At 39.8% G+C, this 21640-nt stretch overlaps 1 protein-coding gene across 1 annotated transcript in view; it reads left to right on the plus strand.

The window, feature by feature from the left end:
- Positions 1-21640, plus strand: part of zbtb16b (zinc finger and BTB domain containing 16b) — a 74864-nt gene that overhangs the window by 11267 nt on the left and 41957 nt on the right. Inside the window, exon 3 of the mRNA XM_066662602.1 lies at positions 12105-12202. Coding sequence (XP_066518699.1) covers positions 12105-12202 — 98 coding nt within the window. The remainder of the gene's footprint in view (positions 1-12104; positions 12203-21640) is intronic.

A 21640-nucleotide genomic window follows, 5' to 3' on the forward strand; every position in this document is an offset into this window, starting at 1 on the left:
TATCTCAGTGGAGTCAAGAAAATAGTTACTTTTACTTGATTATTTTGTATTTGGTATTATTTGGCTCATTTAAATACTGTGATATTATTTATTGTTATATTGCCCACCCCTAGACCGGGGCCTGCTAGATGCAACCGTAGTGCAACCACTGTCTTTAGGTTTGTGAATGTTAATGAGTTAGACTCAAACAAAGCTGGTGTAAACGTAAGGGTGCATTGTGTGGTGTTATTCCTGTTATGCCTGTGGTTAGTGCCCTGTGGTGGATCTGCAGGGTTCTACTCTCGGCTCAGTTGGTTTAATGCAGCACACGGTGGGCAGCAGTGCGGATGAGTGGAGCGTGTGCAGGGGCTTCTGGGAGCACAGCTGAAGAGCTCAGGAATCCTTACAAGAGGGAAATCCTGGAGCCCTCCACTGCCTTCTGCTTAAAGAGCCTCTAATTACATCTGTTGTCATGGAGAGAGAGAGAGAGAGAGAGAGAGAGAGAGAGAGAGAGAGAGAGAGAGAGAGAGAGAGAGAGAGAGAGAGAGTGTTTACTTCAGTGATTTGTGCAGTGATTTGTTGAAAAAGGTACATTAAGGTCACTCTCTTAAAAATAAGTTCCTGAATGCTAGGTCTGAATGATTAATCGTCTTTACAGGAAGCGTGTAGTTAAATACAATTGCGTGAATTGTACCCTGTGTTGTTCTAAAATACCTTATTTTGTGCATGGGGACATGAACACAGTGTTTTCTCTGTCTATCAGTCATCAACACTACATTCCACAAGTTTCTGACCTGAAGTCAGGAATATGTACTTGTCTTCTTGGAAACTAAAATATAATAATAATAATAATAATAATAACAATAATGGACTTCATTCATGTCCTGATCAGACAAAGCCTAGCAATGATTTATTTATTATTATTAGATTATTTTTAGATTTTCAGACACTGGGGCTTCATTAACAAATTACACAGGTTTCCACATGCACTGTAACATTGATCAGAAAAGTCTAGCTTTACTTTAAAAAGGTCCATATTCGGTAACAACTCTACAGTATGGCTGTAGAGGTTATTTTGATATTTTTTTATTTGTAGCATTTTAGCATAGAGTGGACAGGCAATGGATGCAGGTTTAAAAAAAACTCAAGCAGCACTTCTGAGTCTGAGCCACTTGTACCAGCGTAACACACTAATACACCACCACTATGTCAGCATTGGCACTGAGAGTGATCCACCACCCAACTCATACCTGCTCTATGGTGGTCCTGATCATTAAGGGGCATCATTATAGAAGGTTAAGAAAATATGCAGAGCAACAGATGGACTGCACCAACATGGCCAGTGGATCTAATAAAAGAACTAAATGTCATAGAAAATAGGGGAAGGAGTTAATGTTAATACTGGAAATACAGAGTGACAAGAATGCATTTTTTGATATATTAAATCTTCTGTACGTGTCCAATTTAGTGGTAGCGCTAGGCACTAGAAGCCATAATAATCATTTGAAATATATTTTTCCATCACATGTGAGCACAAAGATCAGTAAGACACACTTGATATTTTTTGTTGAGTGGTGGTTGCAGAGAGGTGTCTCAGTAAGTCTTAATTAGGATTACCTGGGGTCACGAGAACCTGAAAATGCAGCCAGCAACTAAAACTACAACTAATGATTTTACCAGATAGAAATATTCTGTTGTTCTGCACTGGGCTTTGTTATACTGAGCTCATAAGAACCTGAACTGTGCACTAGATTAGTGTGAGTTACGGAACAGTTGACATGGTGGTTTTCATCAGAATTGTCACATCTTAAAACGAGCCTCTTGGACTTAGAACCCGTTTTGGCACCTTTATGTTGGAAAGCGTCTGTTTATTTTCAAACCTGATTATGCAGCTTAATGGAAGCTGTTTTCCCAGTTGCTGCTGGTCATTGTGTAAGCAGGGAAAACATACCGGTGTCCTTAGTGCCCCGAGGGGCTGCCGAGGTCCTCTATTGTCTTCTCAACTGTTGCTTTCTTTTCATTCTATTGTTTACTCAACTTCTCGCTCTGTGCCCTGGAACAGCACACTCTGCACCAGGACATTAGCTGATGGATAAATAAATACAGATACATCATTTTATCTCAGGTTTTGGAAGATTATGGGAAGCTTCTCCCCTAATTGAATGCAGTACACACTGAAATTCATAGCTGGTTAACTGTGTAACAATGGGTCATTGATAAAGTAATAGCACTACAAAGTGTATTTTTTGTTCATTGTTCTACTGATATCACAAGAACCTGTACTATGCAGATGAGTCTCCTATCCAACCATATATATATATTGTTTTTTTTATGTGCGCTGAGCATGTTGACTAATAATTTTTTCAGATGTATCGTTTTTGATGAGTGAAGTAAACGAATTTATTGGCAGCATTGACAATGTATTTCATTCATATTTATACCCAGGTCAGTGTGCTTTCAGATTACACTACATTGATTTCATCTGCATTAATATGGCCACTAAGTAAATGGATTCTTCTGCATGAGGAAGCAATAAGTTGAAGGAAACTACTTGAAAAACTGGAGTTTCCAACACTAGAAAGTAAAATTAAATATATATGACAAGATGTCAAGAGTTTGTTACTGAGGAAAGGAAATAGATAAAAAAGAAGTAGTACCCACACCAAACCAACAAGCTGCTGGTGTCCCCAGAGCCCAGACCTAAAAGCAAAAAACATATTTGGTATGAGTTGGGTCTTGAGAAGTAGAAAACACAACCAACATTGAAGACTGAATTCTGAATACTGGAAAAGTATCCACGCAGACTCCTTTGAAACCTAAAAAACCTGAAGTCTTATGAAACAAATGGACTCTGTATTTAAAGCAAATGGTGGACATGCTGAAGGCCTGTAGTTATATCTTGTTGCTGGGTGACGGGTGGTCTCTGAATTTTGCATCCTCATGACATTTAGTCCTCCACTTTATATAGTATTATGAATAGAATTGGTGTTCGAGACTGGGCCAAAGAGTATGTGAAACTGTGAAATCAGCAGAAAGTCATTAATGGATAACCAGTTTGGTAAAAAAGATGTGCTTTGAAAGAGACGGCGGAGGGGGAGGATTTGCTTTGTCACGCTTCATTAGTAGTTTGGCCCCTGCCTGTCCAGAGACTATGGCAACTGAATGATCTTTAAACCTCTGTCGACTATAAGAAGCTCAGGAATCCTGTTGGTCAAGACTTTAAGTCTTTCTGTATGTCTTTGTCCCCCCTGGAGCATACTATCAGTCACACACAGGATGCTTTCAGGCCTTATCTCAGCTTTACAGGTCAACTCCTTTAGGCCTAGGTCAAACCACTGACCCCTGGCCCTCCTCGGGTGTTTTTTTTTCTTCTCCTCCTCATTCTTCACTTTTTGTGTGTGTGTGTGTGTTCAGACCCTCCTTTGTGTGCTTGAGTGTGTGTGTGATTCTTTGTATAGGATGGGGACCTGTTTGTTCACTCTGAGCTCCAGGCTGAAATGACAAACTGCTGTCACTAATACATAACTGTGTATTTGCTATTTCTACTATGCAATCCCCACCCTAAGAGATATTCAGACACTGTACGCTGATCAGCCACAGCATTAAAGCCACCTCCTATGTTCCATACTCATGGTTTATTGCATCGTCTCTATTTATCGCACAGGTGCACTTTGTTGTTCTACAGTTAAAGGCAGTTGTCCATCTGTTGCTATGCATACTTTTTTGTTATTTGGGTGGTATATCATTCTCTGAAGTGACAGACATATGGGTGGTGTGTTAGTGGGTGGGTATACAGCCCCTCACCTTGAGAAGGTGTCCAAAAAATTTGGCTATAGCAAAAAAAAAAAAAAAGAGCACACTGCTATCTATCTATCTATCTATCTATCTATCTATCTATATATATATTTTTTTCTTTCATTATTCCCCTTTCCCCTGAATGTAAAGTTAGAGTGGTGGCTGAAGGCCAGCTCCCTGAGCTAACTCTCTGTGTAGTGATCTTATAGCCCTGTGTGTTGTGTGCCAGCACTTTCACTGCCTCTCAGCTTGCTACAGGTGGAACCTAAAGCCCCCGCACTGCGTATTAATGGATGTATTCAATAGAAGCCTGAATAGATGTGTGTACACTGAATATAAATACATAAATATTCAAGTGCATGCTTGAACTATATATATATTTATATCAGTAGCTCTCGGGGTACAATATGAGTATGAATACCATGGTTTACATGGTTTCTATAAAGCATACACACTCATTGCTAGATCTGGGTCCTGAAACAGTTAATCTCTATTGATTTTATTGACATATTACCAAGAACTCTCGAGACAGGTCCCAGAAAAAAATTCGTTGGGCTTCAGTGTGCCCTTACCTCATCAGATCTTTCTGCTTTGGGAGGATGTTTATGGAGACAGCTGTGAAAACCCCCAGCTTTTGTTGGATATGAAACAGAACTGAATGTGGCAGATTTTATATTGGACACTCGAGGGTCACCTGGCAGAACACAAGAATGCCATAAATGTCCACACCCTCGGCTACAGCACTGAGCAGAGGTGGGTCACGGTGGCTGCAGTTATTGAGGTTATTCCCAAATCAATTCAGAGGTGTTTGAAATGTTTTCTTTAGAAAAGAATATTCTCTCAGGATATTTACCCTACCTGAATGACTATGGTTTTTTAATGCTCTTCTCTGACCCTGGAACTTCATACTGTTTTTGAGCAACTGTTTAATCCCACATTTCTTTTGAACTGAAGACTATTAAAATGGAGTCTGTCTCCCTTTACAGCAGTAATAGCCTCTGCTCTTCTGTGAAGGCTTTAAACCAGATCTTGGAAATGTTCAGTGAGGGTTTGATAGCGTTCAGCCATGAGAATATTAGTAAGTTAAGGTACAGCTGATAGCTAATTGTTATGTATCACAAAAACACCACTCCATCACTTCAGAAAACACTGGTGTGCAGTTTCAAAGTCTGAAGGTGGGTGGATTTATAGCCCTCTAGCCCATGTTTGTCATTGAGAATGAGGATCTAAACCTCTAAATTGACACAGACTTCTAATTTAACACTCCAAAATGTGCAAAGATTTAGATTTATTGTGTGGTTCTGTATATTTTTGTATTTCTTTGAACAGAGGTTGTTCTTTTGTGAGTGTTTGTGGCTCAGAGGCCTAGCAGATCACTTACTATACCTGTAGGTGGGGTATATGTTCATGTATAGCTTTCTTCTACATGGAACGTGGATTACACAAGGCCATACTAAGAGACATTTAACCCATGTCAATATAAAGGCTCTGTTAAAATGAACATCATGATTTGGAACTATTGTGACTTAAAATATTGAGAACATGTTTATTTCCCTACTAAAATTAGCATCTATAGCATATGCTCAGTGTTGGATCAGTGGAATCTCGATTTTATGTAAAGGGAAAAATAAAAAAACAAATATATTTAGCTATTCAGATACATTCCAGATTAGGTTTTATTGCAGTGGTGGTAAAATAATCATGATAAACTAGTAATAGAGTCAGACACATATCTGACCTGTCCACTCTTGTCAGCCCAACCTGACATTTGAAGTCTTGGGAAGGGCATTCTGAGAAATTGCGAAAGAGCAGCTACAATATACCCTGAAGATTGCACAGACCCTCAGTGGGTTTTTCTCTGTGTGGGAGTGCTCAGTAGTGTCATTATGAAACTGGTCTCACTCTCACAATGCCTTCAGGTCACTGAGCATCTAGCACAGAGATAAACTGCAGGAGAATCTCTAGTGCTGCCCAACAGGCCTCTGTTGGAGAGGACAACATCATCCAGGAAACTGCTCTTGGAAATGTGGAGGCAAACTGGTTATTGATGACTTTAGATACAAGCTCTATCCAGACTAATTTTTAAAATTAATTTAAGTCCAAATAAGACCACTGTATCCTTGCTGTTCCGTTTTGTAGTGTGTTGCCTTCTGCATTATTGATCGTATGATTGATCTAACAGTAATGGCACAGAAAGCAGCTTATGGTTTTTTACTATAGCTCAATTTGCACTGCGGAGTGTCATTTTAAAGAAGTTCTTTAATGATAACTTTGAAGAGCATCTTTTTGCTCATGTAACAGCACTGGCAGTTAGTGTTCTCCTCCCAGCGCTTTGAGCTGCCTGATGATACATTAATAGCGATTTGAAAAGTCACGAGTCTCAGAGGCTGCACATGCATGCCCTCACTCTGCGCAGGTGGAAATTAGCCATGGCTATGAAACCAGTGACATTATGATGATAGGGCTGATGCTTTATGGTGAAAAAGACGAATTAGTCACTGGATTTGTTATGAGTTCCTTCAAGGGAAAAGCGCTGCCAAAGCATGTGAATCAATTTGTTCTGTTCTTGAGGATAATATTAAATTCAAAGGTAGATGTGATTTTGGTTTAGATGATTTTAAGATGGTGATTTCCATGTTAGCAGTCATGAACTTGGAGTATTTATACTTTTTTATACATTTATTTTCATTAAAATGACAAATGTCATTTGAATGTTTGAATTTTCATTTAAAACTGTACGTTACACAAAAATGCTTTCATTTTTACACCTAATATTTCACTCAAAGTTAAAAATAGGGAGCACTGTCTGTGAAGAGTTTGATGTATTCTCCCTGCGTCTGTGTGGGTTTCCTCCAGGTGCTCCTGTTTCCTTCAGTAGTCCAAAAACACATGTTGATAGGTGCAGTGGCTGTGTGATTTTGTCAGTAGGTGTGAGTGTGATGACTGGTGTTCACATGTATTCTGCCTTGCACCCAATGGTTCTACATAGGGACCCACTGTGGCTGTGAACAGGATGAAGCTGTTACAGATGATGAATGAATGATTGTGCTGTGTCAGACCGATTTAACTCTATGCTCATCGCTCTTTAGAGAATGTTATACTAGACTGAGGCAGCAACCCAAAACCCATTATTTATATGAGGCGAATTGGTTCAATAGCACACTCAACAGCCCAGCGTGAGGGGTTTCATGCTTTTAGGGGCTAACATCTACTGAGATTTCTCTGACCTAATGAGAGGGGCCTTATTCCTCTTTATGCAGCATGTTGTTTGCTGTGTACAACTTGCAGCAACAAGGTCAGTGGTGGCTTCATTCATGTTTCCAGCGTTTCTGTCCCCATTGTGGGAAATGCCTCTCTTCAGGCTCGCTCATTGGTAATTCAGTGGTGCTCTAGTATCCCTCAGCACACATCAGTTCCTGAATTGCTCTCTCGGTGGGGAAGGTGCTCCAGCAGCTCAGGCTCGGCCTGCCATTAATCAAAGCCACTTCCAGTGGCCCACTCCAGAAAACACAAGCACTCGGCCCTGTCTCCAGCAGACAGCTCCGCGATTTGTCTCTTTAGAGAAAGTCGACATTTTAATGTCTGCATTTTAATGGGAATGTGTAACACACAGGCCCGTAGAGACTAATGGACCATTATCTTTTCACATTTGTTTTTCTCAATCCAGCCGGAATTGTTTTTTTCCACCACATGATTGAACGAATGGCCGGCGCCACTTGTATTATAAGATCGGTTTTCTCCCACCAATGGATTTTATTGATTTATTTATTTATTTATTTTAGTTAAATGTATTTTTTTTGTTAGCAGCGCTCATGGGTCTACAGCAGGACCCTCACTCCAAAGGTTTGCTTAGCTGTCACGAGCTTTAATGTCTTCATAGGTTTAGTTTTTCCCCCCCATCACAGCAGCTGCTGTCATAGGAAAGCAGTGGAGAAATGTTATTGATTTCTTCACGGGATGCTGTTCAGCAGGTATTTTTCAGCCTCTTTGATCAGCCATCCTCCAGCATTAGGTGTCTTTAGCTTAAGCGCACCCCTGGATTGAGCACTGCACTTTTTGTTGTTGTTGTTTTATTTGAGCGTCTGGCTGCTGGGGCGGCTCGGCTGGGCTCTTTCTGCACTTGAGTGGAGATTGTTTATGGGTCACAGGGTTCACATTGACTAACTGCTTCAGACTCCTGTGTTGAGGCTGCTGGGAGGGATGACACAGCAGATGTTCCTGGATCGAGATCTGCTTTGCCACACACATACACACATACGTATACATGACTAGAAAACATATTCCAGCTACGACCCACATGACTTGAACCAATCATTACAATATATTCAGATCATGTCAGCACCCCAGAGTGCAGTTTTATGAGAGGTGCCATAGAACAAAAACCTCTTGGTCCCCAAAAGAATAGAATGTGTCAATAGTGAGTGCCTGCATGAAGAGATTCTTTCGACTTTGATGACAATTACTAATTATACAAATGGCCCTTAAGGAAAATAAAGAAAGTGATAATTTTATGCCATTGTCTTTGGAACCTTTCCTCTGCTGAAAGGGATCATGAGATTAAAAGGAACATCTCTCTAGTCCACAGTAACAAAAGGCAAATAGGCAAAATATCTGAAATATCTTCTTATTCACTATTCCCTACATTATTTACTATATAGTGCACTATTATTGGCAACTGAATTCAGGAGGGTAGTGAACTATTTTGGGCACTACCTGATGTGGTTGGATTATAAGTATCTGCTATCCACTATAACAGGTGGACGCATCGTTCACAATCGACCATTCGTTTGCATGGTGCACTTTAGTGGATCACACCTCTTTTAAATCAGCCTTTTAATCACATGACAATAATTAAGTAATAATATTGCTCCACGCTCACTGATGGTCCTGCAAAATCAAATGAGTGGAATGAAAAAAAGATGAAATGGTGTAATTAAATGAAATAAATGAAACAAAAAAGCAACACGCTCCAATTCCCAACTCGTGAAATTGAGCCGCTTGGTCAAGAGGCCCCTGCGTTATGTTTTGATGTGGCAGTGTTATATTAGGACTAGCAAGGTAGACTGAAATACTTCTCTTTAAGTATTAACCAGGGGTGCTGAGTGTGACGTGCACATTTAAATAATATGAATCAACATTTTCCCACAAGTCGAAATATCGGTCCACACTCTCTGATTATTGCAGAAGCTGGTTTTATAAGTGGTCCAATGAAACCAAATGAATGAAGGTAAAATGTTGCTGCTGTTGTTGCTGGGAAATGGTAGATTTCAAGCCCAAATATGTTTAATTTAGTGTACATGGATCGTACACTAATCTTTGCATGGCATTTTGGCATTGTTTGAGTGTACTAAAATTGTCCACTATGTTTTCTGGACACTAATACAAAATGGAGGATGCACTATAGAGCGAATACGACATTTTTGTAAATGAGATTGACCTCCACATTGTGTAAAGGTTTCTCCATGCTCTGCTTACAGATGTGTTATTCTGATGCAAGACTGCACAAGGTTCAGAACTGTGTTATTGAAACTAATCCAAATTAAACAGGTTGAAAATGCCAGTGAATTTACCTGGAATAACATTACATCGCTAATCAGGGATTTTCTGGAGAACAATACTGAAATATTCAAACACCAGCATGAAATATTATCTAGATCTAAACCTCTATCTGATGCTGATCTTTTAAAGCCAGTATCTGCTCTTTTTAAGTATTTTGGCGAGATCTGAGTGCTGCATTTCTCATTAGGTTCAAAGGGATCGTAGCTAGCATTCTTTACAGCCTGTCCAACCTGGGAGCAAAGATGACATTTGGTGGTAGGGCATGGACCAGTAAATATGTCCTAGGACCATTAATGCAATTCAAATTTAGGAACCTTTATTTTTTGAGAGTCAAGTGTTCCCCAAACTGGATGTCATGTAATTTAGGAGATTGCACTCCATTATGTGTAATGGGTTGTTGCTAATTGCTGTGAATCCTTTTTGTCATTGTCAGAAGAAGGGTTCCTGTTGAGAAAGCAAGGAGATTTTTGTCACGTTCCTGTGTGCGCTGTGCGTGTGTGTGTGCTGCTGGGCCAGGGCGCTGATTGTAGGGCAGTAATAATTAAGGGCTCTATGGCAGGAATAAAGGTTACGGCTGAGCTGGGGTGCAGGCTGCTGCTCGTATATGCGCCGCACGCTCCTGCAGTGTGTCTGGGTGTGTGGCTGGAATTCATATGAAAGGGCTGGTGGAGGGATGAGGAGGAGGTGGGGGGGAGGGCGGCAAGTCATTGATATGTACAGCATGACTCAGATAAACAGACCATACTGCCAGGAAAATTCAGCGGCATTAAACACTTTTGATTCAAAGCAAATATTTAGAACAACAACTACCAAAAAAAAAAAAAAAAAAAAAACCCAGGCCAGATTAGAGGATGGGGAAATGTCGGTCTCCCATTCAAGCTTGATGATGTTTCTGAAGCACCAAAATGGACCGTACATATTTGTCCAGGTTCTCTGTGTACCCACTCCCGAAGCCTGTGTTTAATTTTTGATAAATCTTTGCTCGTAAGTGTTTTCTCTCCAACCATAAGGTCACTCTGTCTGGATGGTAAATACTTTATTAGGCTGCGGAGGTAGTCTTCAAGGGACATGTGTCTGTGCCTTATGTTTGTTCCAGTTCCCCACAAGAGTGCATGTATATGCCAGGCAGCATCAAACTGCCTTTCTGGAATATTTTTTTTGTCTGATAGTTTATATGGAGAGGTCAGAGTCCTAGAAGTGATCAAATGAGCCTAAATTGTGTAGCCTTTGCAATCTCTAACAGTGCATACAGACACCACGAGGAGAACCGAAGAGAAACATCACAATGTTATGGGTGCTTTCATTAGAATTAGTTCAAAGTATGCTTCATTTTGCCTACAAAGCACCTCCCTCCCTGGAGACATCAGTGCATTTCGCTCTGAGTTTTGCAACAAGGAGCCAATTACCCAGAGATCTACTGTAAACATGCTAAATTACAAGGAAATTTGAGTCTCAATTTGCTGTTCTGCTGATTACGGCGAGTGTTGACGCTCCATTTCCTACGCTTTAAAAGGCTGGAGTATCAGGCTGAGAACGCTTCATGGAAAAGTCATTTGTAAATGTTGCGGTTTGCGGTGAGCTCATTAACCACAATGCAGTTTCGTTCTATTTCACTCTTACGTTACCTGTTAGCCTTCTCTCGGAAGCCTCACTGTGCTCCAGCAGTTTCAGTATTTTCATTAACCCTAGCTGAAGAGTTCTATTTAAGCCTTTAAGAAATTAGAGCATGTACAAGGGCAAAAGTCAGAGGCCATGTTTTATTCATTTCCTTTCCAGTCAAAATGCATCAGGACAAAAGTAGAGCACACTTTTAACAGAAAACGATATATCACCTGTTTCTCCAAAAATAGCAACTTGACAGGAGAAGGAAAAATAAACTTTCCTTTCAGTGGAAGTCAATGTAAAAAAGATTTAATTCCAAGAAATTCTGGAGCATTTTTATCAGATCATTCATCCTGAAGTTTTTACACAGTGTGAAGGACAGCTGTGGTGTTTAAATGGTGTAGTTAGCAAAAAAACGACAAAAGTTGACATGTATGTATTATTTTGGAAAATGATAATATATACACAATCAGCCAAAAAGTGCAAAGGACATTCTTGTATCTATTTTCTCAGTTAAACTGACCACACAGGAGCATTTTGTATTTCTAATTACAAACTGTAACCCGCCTGTTGCTCTGCATACTTTCTTTTGTAATATCCTGTTCTTCACTGGTCAAGACCAGTGCACAAGGCCACCACAGAGCAGGTGGCTCATTCACAGCACTGCACTGATACTGACGTTGTGGTGAAGTGTTAGTGTGTATTGTGCTGGTGGATCAGACTTTTTTTCCCACATTCTTTGTTTTGACTTTACTCTTCCTTATGCAAGTGTATTATCATATATCTGATCTCCTCTAAAATGTCATGTGTAAAATGTATAACATGCATTTAATGGCTGTTTTGACTAGATAAGCAAGAAACAAAGGGTGGTACCTGACTTCTGCAATACATTACATTACGCACTTAAACCATGTATTATGTAGCTGACTGTACTCATTGTAGCCAATCAAAGCAAATTAGTGTTAGGCCTGCAATTGTTAACATAATTCATAAGTGTCTGCACCGGGTTAATGAGTTATGCATGTGCCAGGAATGTTTTATGTAGTTCCTAAGTAGGAGTCTTGTGTCCACTGTAATATTAACACAGTCTCTCTAATGCAAGTTTGTTGTAAGCCTCATCATCACGCCTTACATATAGTATCTGAACTTCATGTTTGTTTTCTCCTCAGGAAAATGCATAGTGACATAAAGACCTTTGGCTGTGAGTTCTGTGGAAAGCACTTCTTGGACAGTTTACGGCTGAGGATGCACATGCTCTCTCACTCAGGTACGCCTCACCAAGGCCTAGTGGCTAAACAAAGTACTGAGCAGAACTGATAAATCTCTAAGGCATATTAGAATACATTTAAATATATGTTAAAATGTGCTTATACATTTTTGAAAAAAAAAGTCTTATATTTGATTTTTTTAAATTTAGCTGCTTCTTTCTATCCTGATTTTACTTCACCAGACGAAAGCACATTTACAGATAGAAAACATAATAATGATTTATCATATGTGTTTATCTACAATGAACAATCACTGGTTTAGGAAAGTCTACCTTGTGTCTACACACATTCTTCATTTAATCACCTCCACTGACCATACGTGAATACTTTGTAGTTCTACAATTACAGACTGTGGTACATCTGTTCATCGATGGGCAGGACCTCGACAGAATCACCACAGAGCAGGTTTGATTTGAGTGGGGAATCACTCTCAGTGACCCTGATGTGGTGGTATACTCATATCAGACACAACAGTGATGCTGGAGTTTTTAAACACTGTGTCTACTCATTGTCATTGTCTATTAGACACACCTACCTCGTTGGTCCACCCTGTAGATGTAAATTAGAGACAATAGGTCATATGTTGCTGCACAGTGTGTGTTAGCTGTCCTCTAGTCCATCTGTGGACACAGGACAGTGTTGGCTGGATATTTTTGGTTGGTGGACTATTCTCAGTACAGCAGTGACACTGATGGCTTAAAAAACTTGAGCAGCACTGCTGTGTCTGATCCACTTGTACCACACACTAACACATCATAATGTCAGTGTCACTGAAGCGCTGAGAAGAATCCACCAACCCAGTCATGCTTTATGAGGGTCCTGAACATTGAAGAGTAGGGTGAAATGGGGAAAAGTATCCAGAGAAACTGATGGACTACAGTCTGTAATTGTAGAACTACAAAGTGCTCCTGTATGGGCAGTGGATTGTTAGGAGTCCACAGATATAACCTGAAGGTAACCATGTTTCTGTTTTCTATCAGTAGCACTAAAGCAGAAATCAATCTACTTGTGATGAAGAAACAAGTGTACTGCTCAGTGCTAGTTTAAACTGACACTTTCCATGACGATTACATGAAATCAACCAGACTGAGCCAGATAAAAGTGAATGCACATGTTATAATCAGCACCAGATCAATAGTGTTGTTATCTGTCAATGTGCTTTGTTGTGCAGCGTTCGGTTTTCTCTCTTGACATCTACAGTAAAGTATTTACTTGAGACAGGGTCCAGGCCTTTATTGAACCTCAGGTCAGGTATTACAGAGTCACTGCGAGGTTATTCCCATGCTCCTTCTCCAGCTGCTATGAACCTCCTCTGTTTGTAACACTGTGCAACTGGCAGGGCTCCAAGCTGGGCAGCTGGCCATGTTATTAGGTACAGTATGTACAGTGAAGGCTTGCCAACTACCTTTCCTAAGTGCATGTGTTATGACAGGAACACCCATCAGGGTGGAGACAGAGCCAGTGGCTGCACACATCCACATCCAACCCTTAGAACACAATAGCTGTTTGCAGTACTGCTCGAATGTAATTATGTTATGCCAAATTTAATCATATAGTGTTTTGCCTAATAAATTACAATTTCATTTAATTTGAAATCCTGTATTGACATATTGTGGTTTGCACTTCAAATTTTTTATTCCATTTTTATGCCAACAGATGACAAGTCAAGTAATGTAAAGAATGTTGATGCCAGGGGTTTGGTAGGAGTTGTGTAGCCTTGTGAATGAAGGTCAAGAAAACAACTTTTTAAACAGCAGTTAAATATCCCTGTATATACAAACACAAACATGGCTCAGACTGATATTTCCAGCAGCTTTCCTTTCTATTTGTGTCAGTGAGCTACCAATGAGAAATTGTATTCAATTACACCATGTTTTTTGTTATTGTGGGTGATACGTGTGACTTGTAAGGGTTAAAAGCTCTTTTGTGAATTGTAATTACTGTGGCATTGTTTAAAACATTATGTAATTGTTTGAAGCTCTTTACTGGGGAATGCTTCCAGTGAGACATATTTTCCCATCGGTTTATCTCCATGAAGGGCCTTATTGCACAATCCTGCAGGCATGAATTAGATTGGGAAATGGCTTTATTTTTCTCTTCCTGTCCACTTGCCAACCCTCCCTCATTCCTATCTCACTAGGGTTTTTGCTGTGGGACAGGCCAAAGCTAATTCTGCCACTGAATGTTTTCATAGTTTCATGTTTGCCCATTGTCTAAGCTGAGCAGAAGTTTCATATACGCTAACTGAACATGGGGGTTTGATATTTAACTGAACATGGGGTTGGATTTTAATGGAACATGGGGTTTAATGCTAACTGAACCCAATGTTTGATTTAATAATGTTATAATGTGCAATTATTTGTCTTTATTTGAAATGTGTCTTCCTCATTTAACCTATCTGTGGCAGTGAATAGACACACACACACTAGTGAACTAGGGGCTATGAACACACACCCAGAGCGGCGGACAACCATCCCCAGTTGCCCTTTGGGTTTGGTGCCTTGCTCAAGGACACCTCAGCCATGGATTGAAGGAGGACAGTGCTGTTCCTTCACTCCCACCATGTCAGTCCAATGACAAAAACACATAGAAACATAAAATAAAAAATAAATTTAGAACATAAATCCACTAGAACAGTGCAAACATATTAAAACATGAATATAAACACTGAACACAAGAATTTACATATTGACAAGCACAAAAATTGCAAACTACAGATATGTGTGTTTGATCTTTAGTGTTAAGCCCCACCACTTAGCCCTAAGGTGTCTCTATTCTTGTTGGGGAAGAGGGGTACAGCCAAGGGGTAGGACTACATGACCCTTGAACCTGAGATTTCTCAGGGGCACACTTCAAAGAATCGCAGGCAAAATGGATGTAAAAGTGACTTTAAAAAACTATGATAGCCATTGTATTATCTTAGTGTAATGTAGTTTCAATGCATTATGCCCCTTTACTTCATAACAAGCATAAAACATCACTAGTGGTATGGTGTTAGCTAGTAAATTTCCAGTTCCAGCTTAAGTGGACGTATCTGGTTCTTAAAGGGCTCTTCCATTTTGTAGGGGGAGATATTAACGTACACTTTGTAAGTCAAATGATGGATAGATAGGGGTAGAGATAAATTAAGAAATGGGATTCACCCTTAGACTGTGCCTGAATATTTAGTTTTACATGAACAGAATGTGGGTTCTGATGCTGACCAATTGCATGATGTGATGCTGCAAAATGTAGCGTTTATGGCTAATTGTATATGGGATCTGATAGCTACTGATTATGGGGTTTGACTCTTACTGTGGGGTGTGATGCTAATCAAATATGGTCATTGATAATAGCAAATCGTGTGGTTTAATGCCAGCAAAATTTGTGGTTTGTTGCTTCTTGAATACTTGATTTGATGCATACTAATTTTACAGGGTGATTCTAATTGAATGTGGGGTTTAGTGCTAACTGAATGTGGGGTTTGATACTAAATAAATGTGGTGTCTGGTGCTAACTGAATGCTTGGTTTGAGTATGGGGTTTGGTGTTAGACTGTCTTTCTCAGTTTCATCACAAGTGAAGCAGAAGAGCATTCAAACTGGCAGTGTGTGTGTATGTGGGGTGTGGGGGGTGAGGGGCAGGTATATATCATGTAGTGGGGACCAAACCTTCACACACTTATATTGTGGAGACTTGCTTTCCTTGTGGGGGCCTTAAGCTGGTCTCCACAAAGTAAATCCTTAATTTTCAAATGAATGTGGGTTTTAAGCATAGGGAAAGGTTGCGGTTGGGGTAATGGCTAGGGTTAGGGTTACGGCAGTGGTTAGGTTTATTCTAGTAATTATGGTTAATTTTAAAGGAAGTCTATTTAAAAATAATGGAAGTCTATGTGAAGTCCCTACAATGCATGAAAACAAATTTGTGTGTGTGTGTGTTGAGTTGTCTGATTAAGTCTGTAGTCTATTCTCCAGAGGGTCTGAGGAGCACACCTCACTTGACTTTATTAACTTAGGGCTGCGGTGAAGCTCTGATTGCTCTTCTCTCCAAATGAATATAACTTTCTGTCCTTAATTCTCTTTCTCTTTTTTCTGCCTGTATTTCTTTTTCTCTTCTTTTTGTATGTTTTCATGTTTTTCTCTTGCCATTTCTTTTCATTTCATAGTTTTTCTTTGAAGGGCTATCTTTTTCTTTCTTTCTTTCTTTCTTTCTTTCTTTCTTTCTCTCTCTCTCTCTCTCTCTCTCTCTCGCTCTCTCTCATTTTTCTTTTTACATGTTTACCCCTTTCATTTGTCTGTTACTCTGTCTTTTGTCTTTGTCATAGTTTTTCCTCTTTCTATGTCTTTTCTTTTCTTCATGTTCATTCTCTATTCTTCCTTTCTGTCTTTTCTTTCATGGCCACTTTCTCTCTCTCTCTCTCTCTCTCTCTCTCTCTCTCTCTCTCTGTGTGTGTGTGTGTGTGTGCTGGTGTTTGTGATGTTGATGTGTAATTTGGGACTCTACCTGCTGGTGTTTATATTTAAAGGACTGAAGTGTCAGTGTTTGCTGGAGGGATGTGAGTGCTTTGTTTCAGTCTGGAGGAAAGAACTCGGACAAACAAACCCTCCTTCCCTAATCACTCCTGAATCAGCTTCATATGGCCTTAAAACGATGAAGATTTATTTTCCAATTAGATTTATTTTCACATGTAATCTCTCCCTCTGCAGCACCTGTTCACACACAGCATGAAGGCATAAGAGAGAAGCATTGCAAATATGTGAAGCATTTGGGCTTGGAATGCCTATACTCACAGTTTGTCTGGACATCTCTCTCTCTCTCTCTATCTCTCTCTCACTGAACAATTTTGTTCTTTTTTCTCTTTATTTTGCCTCTCTCTTTCCCTTTCTTTCCTTCCCTTATTTTCCTCTATTCTCTCTCCCTTGCACTGTCTGTCTGGACTTCCTCCCTCTCTCTCTCTCTCTCTCTCTCTCTCTCTCTCTCTCTCTCTCTCTCTCTCTCTCATGCTTTCACTCTTGTGCTCTCTGTGTCTGTCTGGCCGTCTGAGAGAGCACTGTTTGCAAGGGCTTGGCAGTGTGCCAGCTCTCTTCCCTCGCTCTGATGACATCATCAGCTGCCTGCAGGTCTGGATGTTCTGCCAGAATTCCGGAGCATTTATGATCGCTCGCAGATGTGTGTCCAGGAACATACTGTACCCAAATCCCAAAATTAATCAAACTTGAGCGCACTCCAAGCCACTGCTCACTCTCCACAAAAAGCAGTGTAAGCACCAGAGGAGGGAGGGAGGCCTGGATAAACAAAACAAAAGCAGAAAATATGTGTTTGTACGTGTGTGTGTGTGGGGGGGGGGGGTATTAGGAGGGGTGAATTAAGACGGAAAGAGGGACAGCAGGCCTGCTGAGAATCACTCTACTAGACGACTAGATGACAGAGGGGCTGCTCGAGTGCTCTGGCTCGTACAACAGGATGTGATAGATCTGTGCATGTGTGTTTGTGTGTGTGTGTGTGTGTGTATGCATGCGTGTTCAGACTGTTAAATAGGAATGTTAAAGGGTGTGTCAGTATGTGTCCCCATGCCAGGCAGTGTGAAACATATCTCTCCCAGGTGCTGCAGTCTTCTACCTGTTGATGAGCCCCTTGTTAGCTTACATAAGCCCTGCACTCCATTAACCCCTTACAGTTATTATTGCCCTGATTTTTTGTTTTGTTATTTAAATGCTGTTGCAACAAGGATGATCATACATTTTTATAATTTTGTTATTAATAAACTTAATTATAGCACAGTTATTTCAAACCACTCAGTGTGATTGGCTGAGAGGTATTCCAGGGGTGCCAATATTGCATGATAATGGCACTCTGACCAAAGCTTTTCAGGTATTACTCCATAGAATACACAATTTAGCAATGACACCAACGCTCACAAGATGGAACTGGATCGGTGTCCATTCACACACATAATTTTAAATAGTTTGGGGCATTTCCAGCAAAATAAATAGGTTCCAGAACCCAAAAGCATATTTCCATCAAAACCCAAAGAATATTAGGTACTTCAGCACAAACTTAGATAAGGGCTGTAGGCCTGTTGAGCTGAAAACATTCCAGAAAGAGCACAGAGACTAAAGAGTTACTGCGCACTGGACCTGTTCTCCACTTTCTAATTTGAAAATAAAAGATATTTGCAAGGAAATAAAACAGGAAAATGCTCTGTTTAAACTTTTCTCCATTGTTGTTGTTAACAAGTTCAGCAGGACAGATCTGAAGCAAAACATCCAAAATATTCAGTGTATTATATTTCACTACGATCTGAACCCACTGTATACAGTGGATAAACCATGGCTATAACCTGACTCTATAGGTTTATCTGTGGCTCTGGCACTGTTCTGTTTAAAACAGAGAGCAATGAATCAGCCTTGGTTTCCATCAAAGCTGGTGCAAATGCGGAAATGTTCAATGGATATTACAAAGGTTCAAAAATTCTGTGCAGACACTTTAGAAGACGAAAATTTGGTTGAAAAAATGGAACAATTTTACCTTGTGTAGATACTGAGATACAAACAAATAAAATTTTCCTGTCCTGTATCTTACAATTTAACAATGATTGGCAAAAATGGAACTGTGGTATAATTACAATAAAACACTTGAGACTGGTGCTGTTTTGTTAATAACATATCCATCTATTGCAAATTGACACACCTTTTCATCTATCTTTAAGCATCTATATGTTTTAAAGAGCAAATTTAATAAGAAAAAGCAATGTATAAGTAAATATTAAATAAAATTAAATCTTTATAGCTATGAGTAGAGCTGAGCCAAGTCAAGTAGGCTCCATAGATTTTATTAAATCCCAAGCATGTGGCTGTATTTATCATTGTAACATGATGCTTCCTCATGCAGTGTTGTCTTGAAGGCTCATAGATCATGTTCATTCAGTAGGGTTTCAGCCTTGCCCTAAACAGAGATTTCTACAGACTCCCTGAATTTCTAACAACATTATGCACAATAGTTTTGTAAATACTTACATTTTTTGGTGGCTTCACTGAAAAATGTTCTTTTGGACAATTCTCTCACAAAGTTTGGCACAAAGTGTTGAGCCCCAATCTATCTTTGGCTTTTTTATATCTTTTTTTTTTTTTGGAATGTTGGATGTTTCTAACCTGTGTAACTTGTATTATAACAATATCATAAAATATTGGAAATATTTTCTTTGAACTATTGTAAGTTAATTAAAGCATTAATAAAATGAACAAATCACAAATTCTTGTTTTATTGCATTTTACCAAAGATCGTAACTTTTCCAGAAACTGGGTTTATAATATGACATTGCTTTTGTTATTGCAGTTTGTCACTGAGAGGGTTAAAAGACCTCCTAGCACCCTCCACTGATTCTTTGTCCTGCATGTAATTAGCACAATTAATATCCACTGAAATATGCAGTAGTTACATAAAGAAATGTCTGTAAAAGTGCTATATTGTTATAATGTGGCTTTTATTTGCTGAAAGCAATTACTAAATCCCACTAGGCCTAGAGGCTCATCTAGGCTCCTGCCAGTTCTAAGATAATACTACTTATCCCATTTCCATTGTAGTTGCTGAACAACGACAATTTATGATAATTGAATTTAATCCTCTGTTTGCAGTTCTTAACCAAAATCTAATCCGGCCTTTCATAGCGCTGAAATAATTGTGATGTTGTTGACCTGCCATTGGATTCGGCTGCTTCAGATCTGAGCTGTTGCCAAGTAGCAGGAGCCCCCTTCTCCAGCAGCTTGATTTGGTATTCAGCACGTGCCGAGCGCTTAAATCTCTACGCCAGACAAAGTGTTTTGATGGAAGGTGATTTGGCGTGAGGCTGATTTTGGAGGGAAATGTTCTTCATGGCCAGTACAGTACACTGTGTGCTCTCTAAAGCAGAACAGAAGGCTATTGAGTTCTGGACTTGCTTCGTCACTTCAGGGTGCAGTGAGCTGCGACTGTCTTGGGGATGGGTGGGGGTGGTGGGGGGGGGGGGGGGTGAGGATGCAGATGAGTGAAGCCAGCCATGTCAAAACAGGACACATCACACAAACACACACACTCGCAGACACTGCTGCTTTTAAATATGGGGTGAGTGTATGTGTGAATTTTAGGGCTTCTACGATACAGTTGGCCAAAAATACAACTTAAATATATAGCCCAGCTTTATCTGCATTGACAGTATTACCAACTAGGTTGTGGCAGTGTGAAATACAAACTAATGCTCTTTTAACAACAGCAACAAGCAAGCCACATACTTAACTTTGTAGCTGCCGAATATAATTTAAAACACTCACTTGGTTGAAACAAAACATGTAAAATGTATCCAAACCCAGTATTGACCATTTGAAGAAAGTGCAATTTCTACAAACTGCATTTTAATGAAGACAACTAATGCAAAATATGAGACAATCAACAGAATCTACTCCAACATTAGAGGGTAATATTGCTTTCAAAAAGGTTAAAAAGGAACTGCCATGTTTTAAGAGAAATAAACTAGTCACCCAAAAAGCAGAAAATGCACCAACCTCTTAGACTGAACTTTGGAAGTTTGGAACACCATCCATGCAGAAATCCAGTAATGGAAGATATAACAGAAAAAGTGAAATGGCTTATATATTCCATATTCTAAATAGGAAAATAACAAAAGAATAATGTGATTACATTGTTCCCATGTTTCTGAAAAATAAATATGTTTCATTTTAACAGGAAATGAAAGTAATGACAAGTGATCTCTCTATAATATTGGCTAGCGTTATTTTGTGGGTGTGTGTGTGTGCATGCATGCAGAAATGCATGTTTGTGTCGTTTAGTGTTGTCAAAATCTGCTTTAAATCAGTAATGATCTGTAATCACTGTGCAGCTGCAGTGTGTATTGTGCCATGCCCATATATTTGCAGCTACATACACTATCCATGATTCAGTCAATTCACTCGAGTATTGGAACAAGCAGATTTGGCTTAGTATAATTTTAGGGGACCAAGCTGTAAGTGCTGGAACTCTGTTGCTCTTTGTTTGGGTTTTGCTGTTGCTGATGGTTGGTCATGAGTCTGAAAGCACATGTGCAGCTCTGCTTTGCTTTGGGGGCAGCTCTACGAGAATGAGGAGAAAAAGAAAAAGGGTATGTAGGGAACAGACTAAATTTAGGCGCTAGCTGGCTGGCTTCCTCGAGCTTGTGGGCGTTTTAATGACTCATAATAAAGCCATTTAGAGGCAGCTGAGCGAAAATAGATACTTGACGAGCCTTGGGTCATAATAGATTTAGATTTTATTGACTTTGTTTTATTTTTTTTTCTGGGCCGAAAGCTGGCAGGATGCTCTAAGGCTAGATGTGAGACAGAAGAGGAGAGGCAAAAGAAGGCCCCACTTTAATCTGAGGCACAGACTGATGTCTGTCTGCTACGTGTGCTGTATCTCTGAAGTGGAGTCATGTCGAGGCGAGGAGAGGAG

This window comes from Hoplias malabaricus, chromosome 1 (assembly GCF_029633855.1).
Source record: "Hoplias malabaricus isolate fHopMal1 chromosome 1, fHopMal1.hap1, whole genome shotgun sequence".
NCBI lineage: Eukaryota > Metazoa > Chordata > Actinopteri > Characiformes > Erythrinidae > Hoplias > Hoplias malabaricus.